Here is a 19,515-nt window from a genome sequence, read left to right as displayed (position 1 = left end):
TGTACTTGCGCTCTCTCTCGCTCTCTCTCCAATGAATAAATAATATCTTTGAAAAAAAGTAGATCGAAAATTTACTAAAATAAATTAATTGGCAAAAATAAAAGGAGGCCGACTGGCTTTTGTGCCTCTACAACATAGGTTCTGAATGAACTCTAATGTTGCTAGGAGGCACTGGTTGGCTAACCTTAATGGACTTATTATGAGGGCTCAAATCCTCTTTATAGCAAATATAATAACCATATTTTCTATCGTCTGTATTTAATGCTTTGACATCTCAGGCCTTGCTGACTTCGGAGGGACTGTCCTTGGCAGGCTTACTGAATTCCTAGAGATGGTCAGCAGCTTGCCTGCCAGCAAACCTTTCACATGTAAAGCAACCAAATCAGAGCCTTTACCCCCAACCACCTCTTGTAAGAAACTCTTACACTCTGGGCCACTATGCCCTGCCCTGATCATCCCAGGGGGAAGGACAGACTACTCCAGACACCACTGTGTCCCAGAACCCACTGAGATGACACAAACTAGGCAGTCTTAAACGTGCTTACCCGGACTCACCTGCCCCTTCCCACAGAGTCCACCATAAAGGGTCTTCCCCCTATTGTCCCTTCACTTCCTCTTTCTCCTGACCAAGCCTGGTGCTTCCTGGGGTGGCCCTCCCTGCCTCCCAGGACCACCTTTCATGGAATCTGTGAGTCCAAAAACACTTCTTCCATTGTGAGAGTTACTTGTCTATCTGCCTGTCTTACCATACCTGATTAAAATAAACCCCAGTCCCCTTAAAACACCTGAGACACCTGCGGGGCTCAGTGGGTTAAGCCTTTGGCTCAGGTCATGATCTCAGAGTCATAGGATTCGGTCCCATGTCCAGCTACATGCTCGGGTGGAGTCCACTTGGGATTTTCTCTGCCTCTGCCCTTCCCTTCCCACCACCACCCCCTACCCCAGCTCCTTTGCTCTCTCTCTCTCTCTCTCTTTAAAATAAAGAAATAAAGTCATTTAAAAAACCATGAGGGATGGGGCACCTGGGTGGCTCAGTGGGTTAAAGCCTCTGCCTTCAACTCAGGTCATGGTCTCAGGGTCCTGGGATCAGGCCCCACATTGGGCTCTCTGCTCAGGGGGGAGCCTGCTTCCCCCTTTCTCTGCCTGCCTCTCTACCTACTTGTGATCTATCTCTGTCAAAATAAATAAATATATTTTTTTTAAAAAATTAAAAAAAAATGAGGGAGCCCAACCAATTAAAAGATGGTTAATACTTCGCTATGATAGATTTGGCCAGTATGTTCTGTTCAGTGCCTATTTCAACATCCTCTCAGGCACGTGTGCCTCAACCTTGAAGGAGACATGATTTACCTCGTTATACAAAGGGCATCCAAACCGCTCTGCTATCACAGGCAACCTCTGTGTGTAGGAACTTACTACACCCATCTTTCTCCAGGAACATAGGTGTGACATCACATTCAAGACATCCTACTGTGAGGAAATTTATTTGGCAAACTTGTTAAGGACCTACAAATGCGGGGGTTCCTGGGTGGCCCTGTCAGTCAAGTGTCTGCCTTCAGCTCAGGTCCTGATCTCAGGGTCCTGCAACAAGCCCTGCATCAGGCTCCCTGACCAGCGGGAAGCATGCTTCTCCCTCTCTCTCTGCCACTGCCAGCCCCTTCTATCCTTCTCTCTCTCTCTCTCTCTCTCTCTCATGCTCTATCAACTAACAAATTAAATCTTTAAAAAAGAAACAAAGGACATAGAAGTCCAAAAACTTTCAGTACTTTTTGGGTTCTGAGGCAACATATTCCTTGTTTATAAATTTTACAGAAGCCCATTTGGGCTGTTACTTGTCAATGAGCTCACAATGAGGCAGGAGGTTCTCCCCTCAAAAAAAGGCAAGTAAAAATGTTCAAGTAAAAATGACCTGTTGAGGGTGACGGGGTGGCTCAGTTGGTGAAGCATCTGCCTTTGTTTCAGGTCCTGATCTCAGGATCCTGACATCAAGCCTGGCAGGGGCGTTCCCTGCTTGGTGGGGAGCCTGCTTCTCCCTCTCCCTTCCACCCCCTCTTCCAGCCAGAGCTCTCTCTTAACTACATAAATAAAATCTTTTTTAAAAAATCGCCTGTTAGTGCCCAGGAGAAAAGGCTTCACCAGCCTCCTCTCTCCTTCCTGGAGTCCCTGGACTACCCATGGTATCTGTCAATTGTCCATGGGATCCCAATGCAAGAAACAGGCCTCCTTGGCCCTGGGTTATAGACCATGAAAGCAGCAGTTGCTGGCCATGCACTGGGCTCTCCTGGAAATAGAGTCTCTCACAGGCTCTGAGCCTTCCTATCCAGCTGCCTATTATTCTCTGGGTCATGGCACCCCCACCAGCTTAATAGAGTCACCAAGGCCTACTTGCTACAGGCTGACGCCAAAGTCGGCTTATCCTACCTGCAGGTGGAGGTGGTGGCTTCTGTCCACAGTGCATTGCCAGATTCCATGGTGCTGGAGGACATCAGCCCTTCCTTCTACCCCTTGGCCACCCAGAGATTTCCTTGGGATCAACTGTGTGAACATCTATGGAAGATATTCCATTTTGGTTTTGATGACCACGTCTCCCTCCTGCTCACATGACAGTTTCACGTCCCGGAGAAGCACCTTTCCTATGCCTTAAGGGTCTCAGATGAAATGGATGTCCAAATATCAGAGTCCATTGTGATTGAAAGCCTGAGTTTGATTAAGATTCAGATGGCCTCAAATGGCCTCACTCCATGTTCCCTTCCCACTCTGCTCCCACAGATCAGATCCTCTGGCCATCAAGGCCTCCTAAGCACAGGTACCAGGCACAGTGTCTCCCCAAGTAGTAAGCTCCAGTTCCCTGACAGTCTGTGGAATGATCCAGCAAGCCAGTCATTCCCTCCTGCAGGAAGTAGGGCTCACCTTTGCTCTCCTCTTACTACATAGTCTGTACCCACAGCACTTGTCCATTCTGTTCCCAGGTGCAACGTCCCCTATGGCCCTGCATGATGTGTGTGTCCTCCTTCCCTGGGCCATGAGGATAGGTCAGTAACAACTTAACGGTGGATCTCAGCTATGTTGCATGTGGACATTGCATAGCTTTAGGGTTGGAATCCCTCCGTTCGCCAACGGGTGAAGAAGAGAAGGATGAAATCTTTCTCACTTGTACCTTTGTCAAGGCACAATGAGGAGGCTCATGGACTTGAAGTTATTTGGATAATGATCTCTTTGGGGCCTGCAAGAATTCACCTGAAGCTAAAGGGCAGCCTTTATGTGAACGATGAAGAGGAAGGAAGGCTGCAAAGGCAAGGGCTTGGATGGTCTCTTAAAGGTCAAACTCCAGGCAGTGGGGAAACCCTCCAGTAATTGCAGCAGGGAAGTAACATCACATTTTCATCTCAGTTCATCCTGACAGCAGTGTTCAGAATGGATTCAAGGGAGGCTAAGAGTGGAACCAGCAAGATTGTTAGGGAGTCTACTGCACCAGCCTGAGACAGCAGTGGGTGTGAATCAGAGCACCGACAACAGGAAATCAGGGAAGGAATGACCATATTTGGCAGGATAGAGAGAGAGCAGAATGGAAAATGGAATGAGGTCCTTAAAGAAATCTGAACGGATCCTTCCCAAGGTGCAATGGAACAAATGAACGAGGGAGTTGACCATGGACATTCCAGGTAAAAACCGCTTACATGCTAATCAAGGGGAGCTATTCGCATAATTAGGGTAGAACCATAAGCTGCTGGATATTCTTTTAAAGAATAAGATGGGATTCATTCCCATTTCAAATGGTCTCCAAGGCAGAGTGATTTGGAGGGAAAAAGATAAAACAAGTCAGAGAATACAATATTCCTAACTAGGCAAATATACATAAGGCCCAAGAGGACTCAGGTTACCCATAGAGTGCTTTTGCAGACAACAGAAAAGGAAATGATTTTGAAAAAATAGAAAATAAAAAATAAGCTAACAGAAATGAGACTTACCTGGGAAAAGCAAACTTGCCTTTTTTTTTTTTTTTTTAACCATATATTCATCTTGTACTTTCGTGCTATTCACTTTGTTTCCCATATAAGGAGTGTGTACTCGTGTATTTGATAAATTTGGAAGACTAAAACAAGTTGATGTGTTCCCTAGATCAGATATACGACGACACCTGACCCTTGTGAAAACCTTAAAGCATTACAGACATTATTGGAAGAATCCTTTGACCACAGCCCCCAAGCCCAGCAGTGTCGACTGTCCTAACAAAGTGGGTGGCTCAGTCTGTTAACTGTCTGCCTTTGGCTCTGGTCATGATCCTGGGGTCCTAGGATCAGGTCACAGGTTCCCCTGCTCAGTGGAGAACCTACTTCTCTCTCTCCCTCTGCTTCTGCCCCTGCTCGTGTGCCCCTAATTTCTGTCAAAAAAAATATAAAAAAAAATCTTAAAAAAAGAAAAAGAAGTCACCACTGTTTTCACTTTGGCAAATACTTCTGCAGTTATTAAATGACCCCTTTTTCTGTTAAGTCATAAAATACTATGTTTAATAAGCTGAAAGCAGAACTGCAAATAGTTTACATTTTGAAAAAGGGCATTTGGGATTAAGGTAGACACACAGAGTGACTTGGGATCTTCAAAGCGTGGTCTCGTCTCTGGCTTGACAATCATCTATTTCTTTGAGAGGTCTTTGGCCGCCATTCCAACCTTCTTGGCAGGTGACAGTATATAGGGCGTGTATCTGGGTAAAGAATCAGAGATAACATTTAGAAGAAGGTGCTCCGACCCATCCATTTCCGGTCCAGGTGGGTTAATAAGAGACACAGCTGTGGTTCGGGGCTTGACATCTTTTTTTCCGGGTGTGGATCCCAGGGCAGCATTCAGTCGTGGTGGGCCTTGTTTCTTAGGCAGTTTTCCCCTTCCTCCTGAATCTGGGGGTTTCACGTCATGAGCAGAGGAGTTTGGCGATGGAAAAGCTGAATGAGATTCCGCTTCTAGAAACTGGACGAAAAGTCCTGAAAAAGAATGATTGGCCACAGCTTGGTGATTTGGCTTCCCAGGTGCATTGGGGGCGCTTCTGGATCCAGGCCCCCTAGTCACCCCGCTGGGCACACCCGCGGGCTCTTGACCACGCAGCTGCTGCAACTGGTCTTCTTGGATCCCCAGTGTGCTTGCCATCAACCTCAACGCTTCTTGCCGTTCTGCATCAGCTGCCTGGAAAGATCCCACGAAGAGCCTCCTTAGGAGGGTTTTGTCCACCATTCCTTCAGCCTTACTTACTAAGGTCAAGAGTTTCTTCTGTGTGTCCTCCAGTATTTCCTTCTGGACCTCATTCTGTTTTTTGAACTCTTGGAGTTGGTCCTCCTTCACCTCCAAGTCGGCATTTGTTTGATGCAATCGTCCCTGTAACGACTTCAGTTTTCCTTCTAGGGTGTCTGCCTTTTCCATCCATTCAGCGAGTTCCAGCTTGAGGTTCGCTAGCCTTCGATCATAGTGCCTTCCCTCTTCCTGGGAGGCGGCAAGCCGGAGCGCCGCTTCCTCTTTCTGCTGGGTGACCACATGCAATTGCTCCAGCAGCGACTCTACCTGCAGACTGGATCCATGGCTGCCCTTTTCTATGGCATCAGAAGACAAAACGAGTTTCCCCTGCAGGACCGTCATTTCCTCTCTTAGCTGAGCCCCTTGGTTTTCTGAAGCCAAAGGTTCCAGGCGACGAGAATCTTGGGCTTCTGCAACGACGTGCCGCCCTCTCTCCAGCTCCTGGGTTAGGCACAATTCTCTCTCATGTAACTGGTGACCCTCCTTCTGGTGAGCACAGGTTTCCATTTCTTTCTGTTTCTGTGCCAATACTACATCATCTCTCTCCTGTTGACCCACAACTGCCTTTTCCTGCTTTGACTGAACTGCATCTACATGCCGGTTCAATTCCCCGCTCTCGCCCTGTTCTTTCTCTCGCAGCAGTTGCTCCAGAGCAAGTGCCTTCTCTTTCACACCGGCAGGCTGGGATTCCTCCTCCCTCCGCATCTTTGAAAGCAGCCGATTTGTCTCTTGCAAGGCCTGATTCTCCATGTCCTTTTCTCTACATGTTTCCACCATCTTTGCATTTTCCTCTTTCAGCCGACACACAACCATTTCAAAATCTGCTATCCTCTCCTTCAGACTGGTGAATGCCTGCCTCAGCAGCTCATTCTCACTCAGTTGGCCCCTGAGCTTCTCCTGTAAAGAAAGCAGTTCCTCACTTTTCGCTGGGATTCGGAGCTCCTGAGGCTGAGGGAAATCTTGTAGAACAGCCTGTTTCTCCTTCTGCTGCTCCATGTGGGAATCAGAATCGCTGTGTTCCTGTGGCTTCCCTTCTCCTTCCCCCATAGCCGCCCCTGAAGCAATCCGTCTCTGCTGATCTTCCTGGGGGGTTTGAATCATTGTATCTTTTCCTTGCCCTGATTTTCTGAGCTCTTCTACCTCCTCTCGGAGCACCTGAGAAGACTCACTCACTCGGTCAGATTTCACGGCCTTCAGAGAGTTGGCTGCCTCTGCAGAGTTGCTGGAGGGCCGGTGGAAAATCACATCAAGCTTCCCTAAAAGGAGGTCCTTGGCATTGCAGAGCTCCCCGATGCGGAGCTGAAGTTGTGCCAGTTCCTTCTCTAGCTCTTGTAAGTTTATCTCATGTCCTTGGTAAGTGTGGATATGGTCAAGAGAGGTCGTCTGTGGTTTCAAAACCTCGCTGTTGGTGCAAGCCCACGCCTGGAGTTGTCGCAGATCTCTCTGAAGCTGGGGTGACTCACGCTTCATATTTTGGACTGTGGTCAGCACCTGCTCTTTCCACTCCTCCATGATCTTCACCCGCTGTGCTAATGTGTCCCGTTCCTGTAGAAGCTGCTGGAACTGATCAATAGAAACTCCTCCAACCTCATGACCAGTGCTGGGTGTCTGCAGGATTGTCATTAAAGTCTGGCATTTTTGACTTAACGCATCCACTTCCAGGTCTTTTTCTCGAATGATGTGTGACAAATTCCGAATCGTTTCTCTAAACAACTCTAGGCCACTACTTTCTATTCTAGTGGACAGCTTTTGATTTTCCTCTTGCATCCTCTGGAGTTCTGCTTCTTTGGCAGCAAGTCGATCGGTCATTCTGTCATAGTTCCTTTTCAGATGGCTATTCTCCCTTGCCTTCTCATTTAGGACCACCAAGACCTGTTCGCTTTTCAAAGTACACTCTTGCAATTGGCGCTGAAGTTGTTCCACGTGCCCATTCTGGCAGTGAGAAGCTGCAGAGATTTTCCTAGAAAGATCCTGAATTTCCAAATCCTTTTGCTGGATAATTTGAGTGAGTTTCCCAATCTCCTCTTTGGAGAGCCGATCCATCCGTTGATAGTCTCTAAGTTGTTGGCGGTGCCGGTCAGTGAGGTCTGCTAGCTTCTGCCGGTGGGTGTTTTGCAACCCCGCCACCTCCAGCTGATGTTCGTCCAGCTCCCGCTTCTGCCGCTGCTCTAGGTCCCTGATGTGGCTCTTCAGTTTCCACAGTATTTCTGGGTCGGTGGTATTTGGTCCCTGGGTGGAACACTGGCACAACTTCTTCCAATGAGTCACTTCACCCTCCAATGTTTCAATCTCACGGAGGAGTCTACTGATCTGTGTCTGGGTTGAGATGACATCTGCCAAATCCCTGGCATCCCCAGGGAAAGTCCCTTTCCCCAGCACATGTCTCTTAATATCGATGTCCCTGGTCAAAGAGGTCTGGCTGCTGTCCACGGCCCCTAGGGAATGGCCTAGGCCAGAGCCCAGCCTACCAGCCCAGGAGAACATCTGACGGTCATACAACTGTCCTGGTCCGCGGTACAAAAGCGTCCAGCCCAGTCGGACTACCCCGCCAAGTGTCCCAGAACCCCAAGCTGAGCAGGGCTAAGAATCAAAAGCCTACAGAGGTTTCCAGGCAACACCTGCATGCCCCTCCCCCGCCCCCTCCTGTGAGCTCAGGTGTGCCTAAGCCTACAGACGTTTCCAGGCAACGCCTGCATGCCCCTCCCCCACCCCCTCTCCAGAGCTCCCTTGTGCCTAAGCATACAGACCTTTCCAGGCAATGCCTGCATGCCCCTTTCCTACCCCTCCACCCCACCACCCCACCTCCTGCCGCTCACTCCCGCGCGCCTCTGCTGGTCAGGTAGCTCCAAACAGCCAAGGCCCTCTGGCCACTGGTCCGGGTCCCTGTCCCCACAGCACATCCCCACAACTTCCCACCCAGGCCTGGGCCCCTTGTCCTCCTTGGTGCCTGTCCTGGGTGTGCCCCTAGTGCATGATCCCGCCTGACTGCACCCAGGGGCCTGCCCCCAGAAAATGCACATGGCCCTCTACTTCCCCCTAAGTGGGATCACAATACACAAAGTCCTGTGGTATGGTCTTTCCACCAAATAGTAAATTTTTCATTCTGGTGTAAATTACAGGGTCACACACATCCATCCAGCTAGGAGAGAGGATCCTCAGAGTACTTCACAGAGGTCTTTATCTGCACAGAGAATGGCCCTCATGAAGACTTTGTGTATTTCCACCCTCCAGTGGCTCCAGAGTGCCCTGTCCCTTCTTGCCCCATCAGTTCTGCGGGGACAGCTTGGTCGTGATTTGCTCTGGCCGTTCACAGGCCACTGCCCACGTTTCGCCTCTATCACCTCCCACAGCTGTGCGCCTAGACCAGGCAGGTGGTTGGGCAGAATGGTGGACACACCTGGTCCGCGGGTCCTCCGCCCGCACAGAGTGGCAGGTGTGCAGCAGCAGAGGCCCGATTCCAACCCCCTTGCCAGTCCTGACTGATGCTAGTCCAGGGGATAGGGTTAGGAACCGTGCTGACAGCTGTCCCGCGGGAGCCCCGAGGCCCACCCCATCGACTGATGGACCAAAAAGACCCCCCTGAGCAAGCGCAAGGCTCTGTACAGAGAAACATGGAAGCAACCAGGACTTGCGGGACCTACAGTCTATTCCGTCCTGGTTCTGACACTAACCGGACCCGTCTCATTTCCTGTGAGAGAAGTTAAAACTGTTCTTGATCATTAACCAAGCAGGTGAGGGATGAAATCAGGGAGCAGCTATGAAAGGCCTTTGTACATATCACTATCACCAGCCTTGCACGTCTCTAAACTGTACTGAAGACATTGTCACGCTGACAATAAAATCATTGTGATTGTGAATAGAGCGGACATGGGGGTCTAGCGCTCACAGTCCCACTGTCAGGGTCTTCTGCTCATACAGAGGACATGTTGACAAGGGTTTTTATCAGGAGCCCTGTTGGTAACAGCAGAGGATGAGAAGCCAGGCACCCATCCTTCACCGGGGCCCCGGTGACATCAAGTACATGGCTGACAGCGGCAGCAGGCGCAAGTAGCTGGGGACAGGCGTGGGAGACAGGCGGTCACTGCATCTCCTCCTAATATATTTTTAACATTTTGAACCAGGTGGGCACCTTCACAAATGAAACAATTCGGGAAAGAAGAGGGCGAATGTTCACTTACCTTTAATCTCCAGAAGGTGGTCTCCATCCCAGTCCCAAGATTTAGAATTTGACAATGACATTCTATCTTCTGCAGAAATGCCCTTATCAGCTGACTGACGCCATAGACTCGAGCAAAATATCCTGAGACAGAGACAAGTTATCACTCAGTGAGATCAGAAAGCATCCCTGCAGAGCCCGCCCTAGGAGAGGAGGAAATGAGGATTTGGCTGCTCTTCTTTGGGGTCAGTGATTTTCCTGTGGACTCATGGGAGAAATCAAGACTTTCACACTGTCTTCTTTTTAACTTAAACCTGCTGGAACCAAAGTAACTACAATCTATTTAATGATTTAATGGTGGAAATAAAGATCTTAGAAATAAAAATGTTCCTTGGGGCACCTGGGTGGCTCAGTCGGTAAAGCATCTGCCTTTGGCTCAGGTCAGGATCTGCTCCCTGCTCAGCTGACAGCCTGTTTTTCCCTCTTCCTCTGGCTCTCCCACTCATGCTCTCCCTCTCCAATAAATAAATAAATGAAATCTTTAAAGATTACCATAAAATGTCCTATGATTGTACACAGGAAAGATCTTAATGTTCCTCTTCGAAATACGCTTTTTGTGCCCAGGTGCAAACTACTGAGGACTCAGCTAAACGTCAACATGCGAGATCAAGACGATATAATATTTTGTGGTCAGAATATGGGGCAGATAAATGTCCAAGCAAAGTGAAATAAAATAAAATAAAATAAAGCCGTATTTCTTACCATGTTCCCTTCATCTCCAACCTGTGTGGGTAAAAGTCTCTATGCTTATAAACTGACCTCACGGACCGACTGCAGGAAAGGAAGGCACGAGCAAACATTGCCCCCCAAATGGACTTATTCAGCTCCAGGGTGAGGAGCTTGGTAAAGGAGATGGTGAATAAAAGGGGGAAAGGAAGATAAAATCTGTGTTCTACAGCCCTGTTGCTTAAAGTGTAACTATCTTAAGAACAAAACCTGAGCAGCATTTAGAAATGTACTGCAATGTGATATAGGAGTTCGGTGTCTATTGATTCTCCTAATAAATCATTTGAGCTTATAGTTTACAGGTTATCTTGCATTTTATTTCTAGGAAATCATTTTTGTTGTATGTTACACAGTATCATTCACAACAGACTGGATGTTGAAACAAAACCTGAAAAGATGCTCACCACACCCTACTTGGGAAGCACTCTGCACATGCCAGCCCATGCAGAGAAAGAATGCAGACAGGCTGCTGACTTGCTGCCTCAGGGCACCCAGGTCCCCAGGGCTCCAAGGTGTGGCCCCGCCTCTGGTTATCAAAGCTGCCTCAGGAGCCCCGGACGGAGGCTTCAGACCTCTTAGGCAGGCCTGATCCCATCTTCCTAAAGCCTGGGTTCACCCTTAGCTCAAAGGAAGGTCCTTGTCCTTATTGTCACTTTAAACTTTCTTTGCATTTCTTACAAAATCTACCCAGAGGCTCTATCTTTTTGGCCAGGATTCTGTGCATGCCCAAGGGCGTGGGGTCATTTGCCTAATTTCTCAATCTGATCGAGAATGAGTCACCCTCCCATCTCAAATCTTTTCATTGCCTTCCTTGATAGAAAGGACTTGCAGAGCCTAATAGTGTTATTATCACTTTAATATGGACAACAAGGTGATTCCTTACCTGGACAGTTCACTGTAAAAGATACTAGAAATGGTTCTTAAGCATATAAAAATGATCCTTAATTTCAGCCCCCAAATAAGAGGAATACAATAACATAAATATACTGTAAGATCACATTTTTCACATAACAGATGAAACACAATGAAAAGGTCCCTGTGCTGGTGAGGATGTTGGGAAATGAGCACTTTCATATGCCACTGGAAAGCATGAACACTGGAACTCTCTCTTTTGAAGAAGGAACCCCTAAAACCTCAAGGCCCTGGGCTGATGAGGGGACATTGGGAGGGAGGGAGTCACTTGCCTTTGTTAATTCTGGAGGCCTTCTTCTCCTTAGTCTTATACAATGCTGGATGGAAGGGTCATGCCAGTAGCTGAGGCTTACTGCAGACCTAGAAGGGAAGAAACGAGGCAGGTGAGGGGAGGTCAATAGGTTCTGGCCCAGTTCTCAGGAAGCAGGTCAACGAGGACAATCAGCTACCTCCAAAGGTCATCAGAGGCACATTTCAGGCACCATTACAAACCTCAGGAGACTCAGCCATCTGTCTTGGTGCTCACGTACACAGCCCCTCACCGTTCCACCCCTCGCAGGCAGCCGTTTCTTCTCTTTATTTCCTCAGGTGCCTAACTCCCTTCCCAGGATCCTACAGAGCACAGCACCTCACCTCATACCTCACCTAGAAGACCTGCCACCATTTATTCCCTCAGCAAACTCACTGGCAAGAGCCAGTCAGACAACTCTGCTCCACCACAAGTTCTATGTCTATGGGAAAAGAGCTCCAAGATTGTTTCCTAAAACTCACCTGAATAACTTCCTAAGCCTTTCCCCCAGCTCTGTAATAAGGTACCAGTTCTTCCACATCCCTTAGGCAGGTCGCAGTGGGAAAACGAGGTACCAATAAACATAATAGCTACAACCTAGAAAATGGTGCAGTAGCCTGAACTCTGATCTACACAACCTGGATAATGCTACGGTAGCCTAAACTCTCCCTGGTGTACACTACAGGGAACCAAAGTTTTAGTGTTCTAAACCAGGAGCTGACGCCCAAATTACCAGTGAAGGTCTTCTGCCAACTGTGAGTAACCAGCCTTAGGGAACCAAGAAGTAGCAGAGGGAGCCTTGATCTCTAAGGCCATCTGAAGCCATTTTGACCTTTGCCCTTCAATGAGTATCTTGGGAATTAAAAAACATCTTTACCATTTAAACCAAATGGTATGCGCGGTCAGCTCTTGGTTTCAGCTCAGGTCCCGATCTCAGGGTCCTGGCATCCAGCCTGGCATTGGACTTCATCTTGAGTGGGGCGTCTGCTTCAGGATTCTCTCTCCCTCTCTCCATAAATATCTGTTTAATGGACACATGTATAAACTCGCTAAATCGTTTGACAGGTGAATTGTGTATTATAATATTTTAAAAATGCTGTTATAAGTGAAAACCCAACCCTCCAAAATATTTAGTAGAAGCTAATTTAGTTTTCAACATATTCTCACAGTTACCAAAGGCAAAAGATTGTATTTTCAAACACAAACTGTAATAGAATTAAAAGGAACTTAAGAGGACAGTTTTCCATTTAAGGTGCATTGTTTAGCAATGTCTAACAGCAGGTATTTCATTCTCATCTACATGGTCAAAAAAAAAAAAAAAAAGCCAAAACACAGTCAATACATTGCTCAGTAAGTATACTCTTGGGCATTTATTCTAAAGAAAGAAAAACCTACTTTCACACCCAAACCTTTACATAAGTGTTTCTAGCAGCTTTATCTGATCATAGCCCAAAACTGAAAACAACTCAAATACCCTACAATGGGTGGATATTATAGCTGAAGAATGTCCACAGCATGGAATACCAACTGAAGAGTAAAAAGGGATAACTAGTAAAACACACAATTTGAATTCGCCTTAAATAAATTATGATTAAGTGAAAAAAAATCTACTCTTAATGGGTAACATATGTATGATTCCATCTACAAAACCTTCTTGAAATGACAACATCACTGGAGAGAGACCAGATGAGTGGTTGCCAAAGAGGCTGGGAGCAGAGGACAGGACTGTAGGGATTCTTGTGACAGACTTACTCTGTATCTTTACTGTGATGGTGGCATTACAAACTACATGTATGGTAACATTACCTACAACTAATTACACATACACTCATTTCCTCCACCTGACAACGTCACAGAGAGGTCTAAGTAAAACTTGGGAATTTAAATAAAGTCTGGATTGTGTCGGTGTCAAGTTTCTGGATGTGTTACTTTTCCTACAGTCATTCAAGACATTATCACTGGGAAAAACAGGATAAAGGTTATAGGAGATGTGAGATGTCTCTAGTATTTCTTACAACTGCATATAAATCAAGTGTTTCAAGATAAATTTTTTTCAAAGTTAAAAAAATTTCAACATAGCATATTTACACTGCTACCTCTACAGACTACCAGTAGCTCACATATTCTGAGGCTGCATCACGTTTTAAGTCTTGCAATATATGAATCTTTTTTATGGGGTATAAACCTTCCACACAGCAGAGCAAAGAAAAGTGATTTCAATCAATCATTAGCTACTGATTCTTAAACACCAGAGAACAAACACAGGAAAGAAATTCAGCACTGAAAACTTCTACATCGAGCTGCAAAAAAACAATCTCTAGAGGTAGAGTTAAATTTTTAACCAAAAACCCTGGAACAATCTCTTCATTCAGAAAGGTATGGTACAGATGAAGCCATGCCTTCGAGATTGTAGGACACACCAAAAGGCATACACTTTATTATTAATTCCAAGTTTACCAAGTTAGTTCAAATCACCAACCTAGGTTCTTAGCACCTTGACACCTTCAACTCCCATCTGATAGGATATCTGGTTAGTGGAAATCTTTTGGGAGCCCGGTTTGTCTCTTAACTCCACATAAAGCATGCAAAGCTATCCCCTTTCCACCTGGTGACCTACTGATGGCACCCAGCAACTCTTCACATGCAATGGACAGCTGCCAGAAAAAGGAAGGCGGAGAGTAAAGGTGGAGAAGCTTTCCTTCCCAGTTCAAAGTAAAAAGCAACAGTAAAGGAGCCATCTGAAAACTGTAACATCCTTACATTACTTGAAACTTATAAAAGAAAGAAAATCAAGATGGGCACATACTCTTGTCCTTTTGCACCCTGAAATTACAGGTAACAAGACAAAGGACAGAAAACATAAGAAAAGTGTATAAAGGCACTAAATGAAAGGAACACCAAAGTTCAAATTATAACTCTGGGAACAATGTTCAGAAGATTATACTTTCTTAACATTCCAACACAGTTAACAAACAGAAGAATTTCAAGCAGCTAACAAACATATGAAAAGAAGTTTATACTTCTGGATAAGGAAAATGTACAGTAAAAGATTTGAATACCATTTACCACCCTCCCATTCTCCACTCTCATTTCTAGACCTGAAACCTGATAACCCCAAACTGTTGGTATTCTACAAGAAAATTGGAATTCTGTTTATGCATGCTAGATCCAGTATCAACATGGTTGTATGTCACACAATGCTAAGTCAAAAAACAACAACAACAAAAACAAAAAACCCAAGGTGCAAAAAGATATATAAAGCACACCATTTAGACAGATTTTCCAACTAGAAAAAAGGTTTATACAGATGATGAATTCATACAAACATGCACCAAAAAATAGAGAAATATGCAAAGGAATGATATAGATCTCCTTCAGTAATGGAAAGTTCGGAAAGGCACTAAGGGAGAAAAAGAAGACGTGCTCACTGTTTCAATTCCTGCAAACTGTTCAGTGTTTGAATATTTTAATCAAAACTATACAAATTAGGGACGCTTGGGTGGCTCAGTTGGTTAAGCGGCTGCCTTAGGATCAGGTCATGATCCCAGCGTCCTGGGATTGAGTCCCACATCAGGCTCCTTGCTTGGCAGGGAGCCTGCTTCTCCCTCTGCCTCTGCTGCCACTCTGCCTGCCTGTTCTCGCTCTCTCTCTCTCTGGCAAATAAATAAATAAAATCTTAATTGAAAAAAATCTATCCAAATCAAATACACAAAAAAAGTTAACATTTCTCTCTTTTTTTAAAGGTTTTATTTATTTATTTGACAGACAGAGATCACAAGTAGGCAGAGAAGCAGGCAGATAGAGAGGAAGGGAAGCAGGACCCCTGCTGAGCAGAGAGCCTGATGCGGGACTGGATCCCAGGACCCTGAGATCATGACCTGAGCCGAAGGCAGTGGCTTAACTCACTGAGCCACCCAGGCGCCCCAAAGTTAACATTTCTTAAATTTAGGAAATGAGTATTTCTTTGTCTTTTTCTATTAGTTTAAAAGATTGTCTTTCCAAAGGTTTTAAAAACGGAAAAGTACATTAAGTCAAAGGAAAAAAGAAGATGCAAGTTCTACCAAGAATCAAGAAAAAGACATCATTACAAGTCTTATAGATATTAAAAGGATAAGGGAAACTTACAATTTGTGTATGTGACAGCTTAGAGGAGATGTCTCAAAGAATTTCTCCAATTATCAAAGGTTACATAAGAATAGGTGAAGTAAAAAGACCTATATATATTTAAAATAACTGAGTTGTACTTAAAGACTTCAACAATTAAAACAACAAAACCAAAAGAATACCGCCACCTAGACAACTTCTTTGGTGAATTTCTACCAAAAATTTAAGAAAGACAAGGGGCATTAGAGAGGAGTAGGGAATTTGGGTAAATTGGAAGGGGAGGTGAACCATGAGAGACTATGGACTCTGAAAAACAGTCTGAGGGGTTTGAAGTGGCGGGGGGGTGGGAGGTTGGGGTACCAGGTGGTGGGTATTATAGAGGGCACGGCTTGCATGGAGCACTGGGTGTGGTGAAAAAATAATGAATACTGTTTTTCTGAAAATAAATAAATTGGGGAAAAAAAAAAAAGAAAGAATTCTTCACCAATTCTTCCTTCCCAAAAGAACACACTTTTCAACTCAGTGTTATGAAGTCAGCATTACCAGAACACCAAAAATAAAGACAACACAAGAGAATGATCCAGCTCTATCAAGAATATGGAACCAAAACTCCTTAAGAAATTAGAAAATTGAATCCTGCAATACATAAAAATGGTAACACATAATAAAGAATTGAGTTTATACCAGGAGTGCAAAGTTATTTCATACCTGAAACATGAAAATACTAAAATAAATACAATATTATTGACATATTACCAACAACTGGAAATAAAACATAAAGTACAACTTAACAATAGCATAAAAAAACACATTAACTATTCAGGGATAAATATAAAAAGATATGGAGGAGATCTGTGTGCTACAATATATGAAACACTGCTGAGAGAATCAGAGACTTAACTGAGTAAGAGACATACCATGCTTGTAGGTGAGAAAACTTATTAATGTTAAAATCAATTTTCCTCAAAATGACCTGTAGTTATGATACACAACACAGCAGTCGCTAGTAACATGGCTCTTTACATTTGCATTTAATTAAAATCACATAAAATTTAGAATTCGTTTCCTCAATTTTACTAATCACTTTTCAAGTGCTCAAGTCACATGTTGTCCGTCACTGTCATACTGGACAGTGTAGATGGGAAACATTACCCTCATTACAAAAACTTATTGCTACTGGACAGTGCTAGCAACAGAGTCAATGCAATCCAGTCACAATCTCACCAAATTTCACAGAAATAAGGATGGAAAAAGAGGACCTCATATACTCTAAATAAGTAAGTAAGTAAATTTTTAAAAAATTCTGAAAATTGGAGGGGGAGATGAACTGTGAGAGACTATGGACTCTGAAAAACAATCTGAGGGTTTTGAAGGGGTGGGGCGGTGGGAGGTTGGGGGAGCCTGGTGGTGGGTATTATGGAGGGCAGGTATTGCATGGAGCACTGGGTGTGGTGCATAAACTGAAATCTATTACACTGAAAAAAAATTAAATAAAAACAAACAAAATTTTAAAGAGGGGCTATACAAAGAGTAAAATTAAAAACTAAAGAGAGGAAGTAAACGAATATTGGCAGTATATCTAAGTCATTTGCCAAGTGCTTTTTTTTTAAAGATTTTATTTATTTATTTGATAGACAAGGATCACAAGTAGGCAGAGAGGCAAAGAGAGAGAGCGGGGGGAATCAGGCTCCCCGCCGAGCAGGGAGCCTGATGTGGGGACTCGATCCCAGGACCCTGGGATCATGACCTGAGCAAAAGGCATCCGCTTAACCGACTGACCCACCCGGCATCCCCGACTACACATACTCTTGCCAACAAGTTTTAACAGAGAAAACCTTCCTATTCAGAAATTTGGAAATATAGTATAAGTAGCTACTGACATACCCTGGGGGTGGAGGAGTGAGACATTACCAATAAATTATTTTCAATAAACTTTAGACAAGTAATTTGGCATCAAGATATTTCATTATTGCATTAGAAACTGCCAAAACTGACATAAATCACAGCATAACTGGAGGAACCAAGAAATCAATCAGTTCCATGAATTTAACTACAACCCAGGGTTTAAAATCCCAACCTGCATATGTGTCTACACATACATAATATCCTCAATGTTATATTTTTAAAGCTTGTATCCACAAAGTAATGGCAATAAACAGACACTGTGTATACTGAAACTTTAAAGACACCCTAAAGCACTGAGAAAAAAAAAATCTATGAAACATCATTACATCGAATTTCACTTAGTCTGGACAGCCACATTCCACAATCCTCACAAATGTTCAGTAAAGAAAAAAAAAAAACACTCTAATTGCAGAATTTCATGCTGCTAATACTCACCAAAATCAGAAATGAGTTCTTCATAAAGAATGCTGAGGTGTTCTTTGTACATTTACAGGCTCGGTAGACAAGAAGAGAGGCCCTGGGGTTATCAGGAGTGGTCTATTATGTACTTATAAGTTGGGGAGGGAATAAGTTAGGGATGGTGTCAGTCTCTATGGAATTTAGAAGCAAGTTTCTATGACCTTGAGGGGCTAGCTATTGTTTTGGGGAAAAGGTTATTCATGACCAGTAATTAAACCTTTATGTGAGACCCTTTCGATGTCTACCAGTGGTCCATATGCTTGGGAATGTTTGTCAACACTATCTTGGAGGTTTAGATATAAAGTTTCCAAAGGAATTGTTAAAGTAGACTTATAGGATCCTGGTTGGGGGTAGGGGTCAGTCAGGCTAGGATTTCCTTTTGCCCTTAGCAAAGCCTTAAGGTGGGGGTAGTTGAGTCCCTAGAGGAGGGTCACTCTGCCTGTTTTAAGGGCTTGTCAGTAGGTAAAAAAATTTAATAATTTTTCTTCTGCCTCTGTTTCCCACATCATTCCCCCCTGAACTATGTTGACCCTTAAATCTTTACAGTAGTTGAAGATGGAAGGGCTCATCTTCTGTAACTTCTTCCTGCTGAATAGGGGTGTAGAGTTGTCCCTACCTACTTGGTTCAACATTGATCAGTTGAGGAACGTGTAGGGAAGTTACAAAAGAGGGAGGCAGCTGAATCCAGCGCTGACAGTGAGGAAGTGTCTCTGCGTGGTAAGTATCATCTGTCGTCATGAAGTCATTGCAGCAATGGAGCTCAGCACCAAGCAGAGAAACACTGAACAAGGCAACACATTAAGATTATCAAGGCCGTAAGGATGAGAAAGCCAAAAAGGAGATATTTAATTGTTGGCCACAGTCCTCCTTTAAACCAGGAACTTAACCAATCACTGAGAGAGAGAGAGAGAGAGAGAGAGAGAGAGAGAGAGAGAGAGAAGGATCCTGTGGAGCCTCAATCTGGGTATTCTTATCTTTTATTAGTCCCGTGACATTTCTGTGATATTCTGGGATGTACACACATTCTGCTTTGATAATTGCACATGTGTCACCCTATGCTGCTGTCAGGACATCTAAGGCCATCTTATTTTGTAGGACTGCCTTGCGCATCATTGAGACTTCGATAGTAAGTAAGGAGATGTTATTTAGTGAATCACTGAGTGCCTTTGCAGTATATTTATTAAGGGCTTCTACATGCCAAATGAAATCCTCTAGTCCCACAGATGGAGCAAAAATGGATGTGAAGTGATCATACCACTTAAAAACAGATCGTGTCATCTTTGCTTTAAACTGGGAGATTAGCTGGAGTAGTGACGATTATAGTATCACGCCCATGAATCCAGGCAAATCCTAAGGTGCAGCGACCTATCTTCCCTGGAGGAAGCCAGGGCCATAGGTTAGTTCCACATATCTAGTTGGTTCCATCTGGAGCTGTCCATCTAATGCCAGGTCACCTTACCCAATCAGTAGCAAACCTGTCAGTAGCCTGGAGTACTATTATTTCAGAACACATTTCTAATGATAGCCATCCCAGATGTTGTGTGCATTTTGCCCATGTATCATATGTATGATTTCTTTGGTCTGGCCTAAAACTGCCTTTTGACTGAGCTGTCCGATGGTGGGT

General features: G+C 44.7%; 1 protein-coding gene and 1 long non-coding RNA gene across 4 annotated transcripts in view; one reads left to right on the top strand and one right to left on the bottom strand.

The window, feature by feature from the left end:
- The window catches only part of LOC122889810 (thyroid receptor-interacting protein 11-like), a 39,077-nt gene extending 29,535 nt beyond the window's left edge, over positions 1 to 9,542 (bottom strand). Inside the window, exons 1-2 of one of the 3 annotated variants that reach the window (XR_006380970.1) lie at positions 9,459 to 9,508; positions 2,422 to 2,547 (exon numbers count right to left, since the gene is read on the bottom strand). Coding sequence is in view for 1 of the 3 variants with exons in the window: in XM_044225229.1 (XP_044081164.1) it covers positions 4,633 to 7,764 (3,132 nt within the window). In the remaining 2 variants the exon portion in view is untranslated. Of the gene's footprint in view, positions 1 to 2,421; positions 2,548 to 4,374; positions 8,462 to 9,458 lie in introns of those variants that run through there. The other 2 variants (XM_044225229.1, XR_006380969.1) reach the window with 2 other exon arrangements.
- Positions 9,543 to 9,622: 80 nt separating this feature from the next.
- Positions 9,623 to 10,516, top strand: LOC122889831. Its single transcript, XR_006380980.1, has 2 exons — positions 9,623 to 9,681; positions 10,061 to 10,516. It is a non-coding gene; the product is annotated as an uncharacterized LOC122889831 (long non-coding RNA).
- Positions 10,517 to 19,515: the final 8,999 nt, after the last annotated feature.

Source organism: Neovison vison, chromosome 11, assembly GCF_020171115.1.
Source record: "Neovison vison isolate M4711 chromosome 11, ASM_NN_V1, whole genome shotgun sequence".
In the NCBI taxonomy this organism is placed as follows: domain Eukaryota; kingdom Metazoa; phylum Chordata; class Mammalia; order Carnivora; family Mustelidae; genus Neogale; species Neogale vison.
The sequence above is the reverse complement of the archived record's forward strand: the minus strand, read 5'-3'. Positions and strand labels throughout refer to the sequence as shown.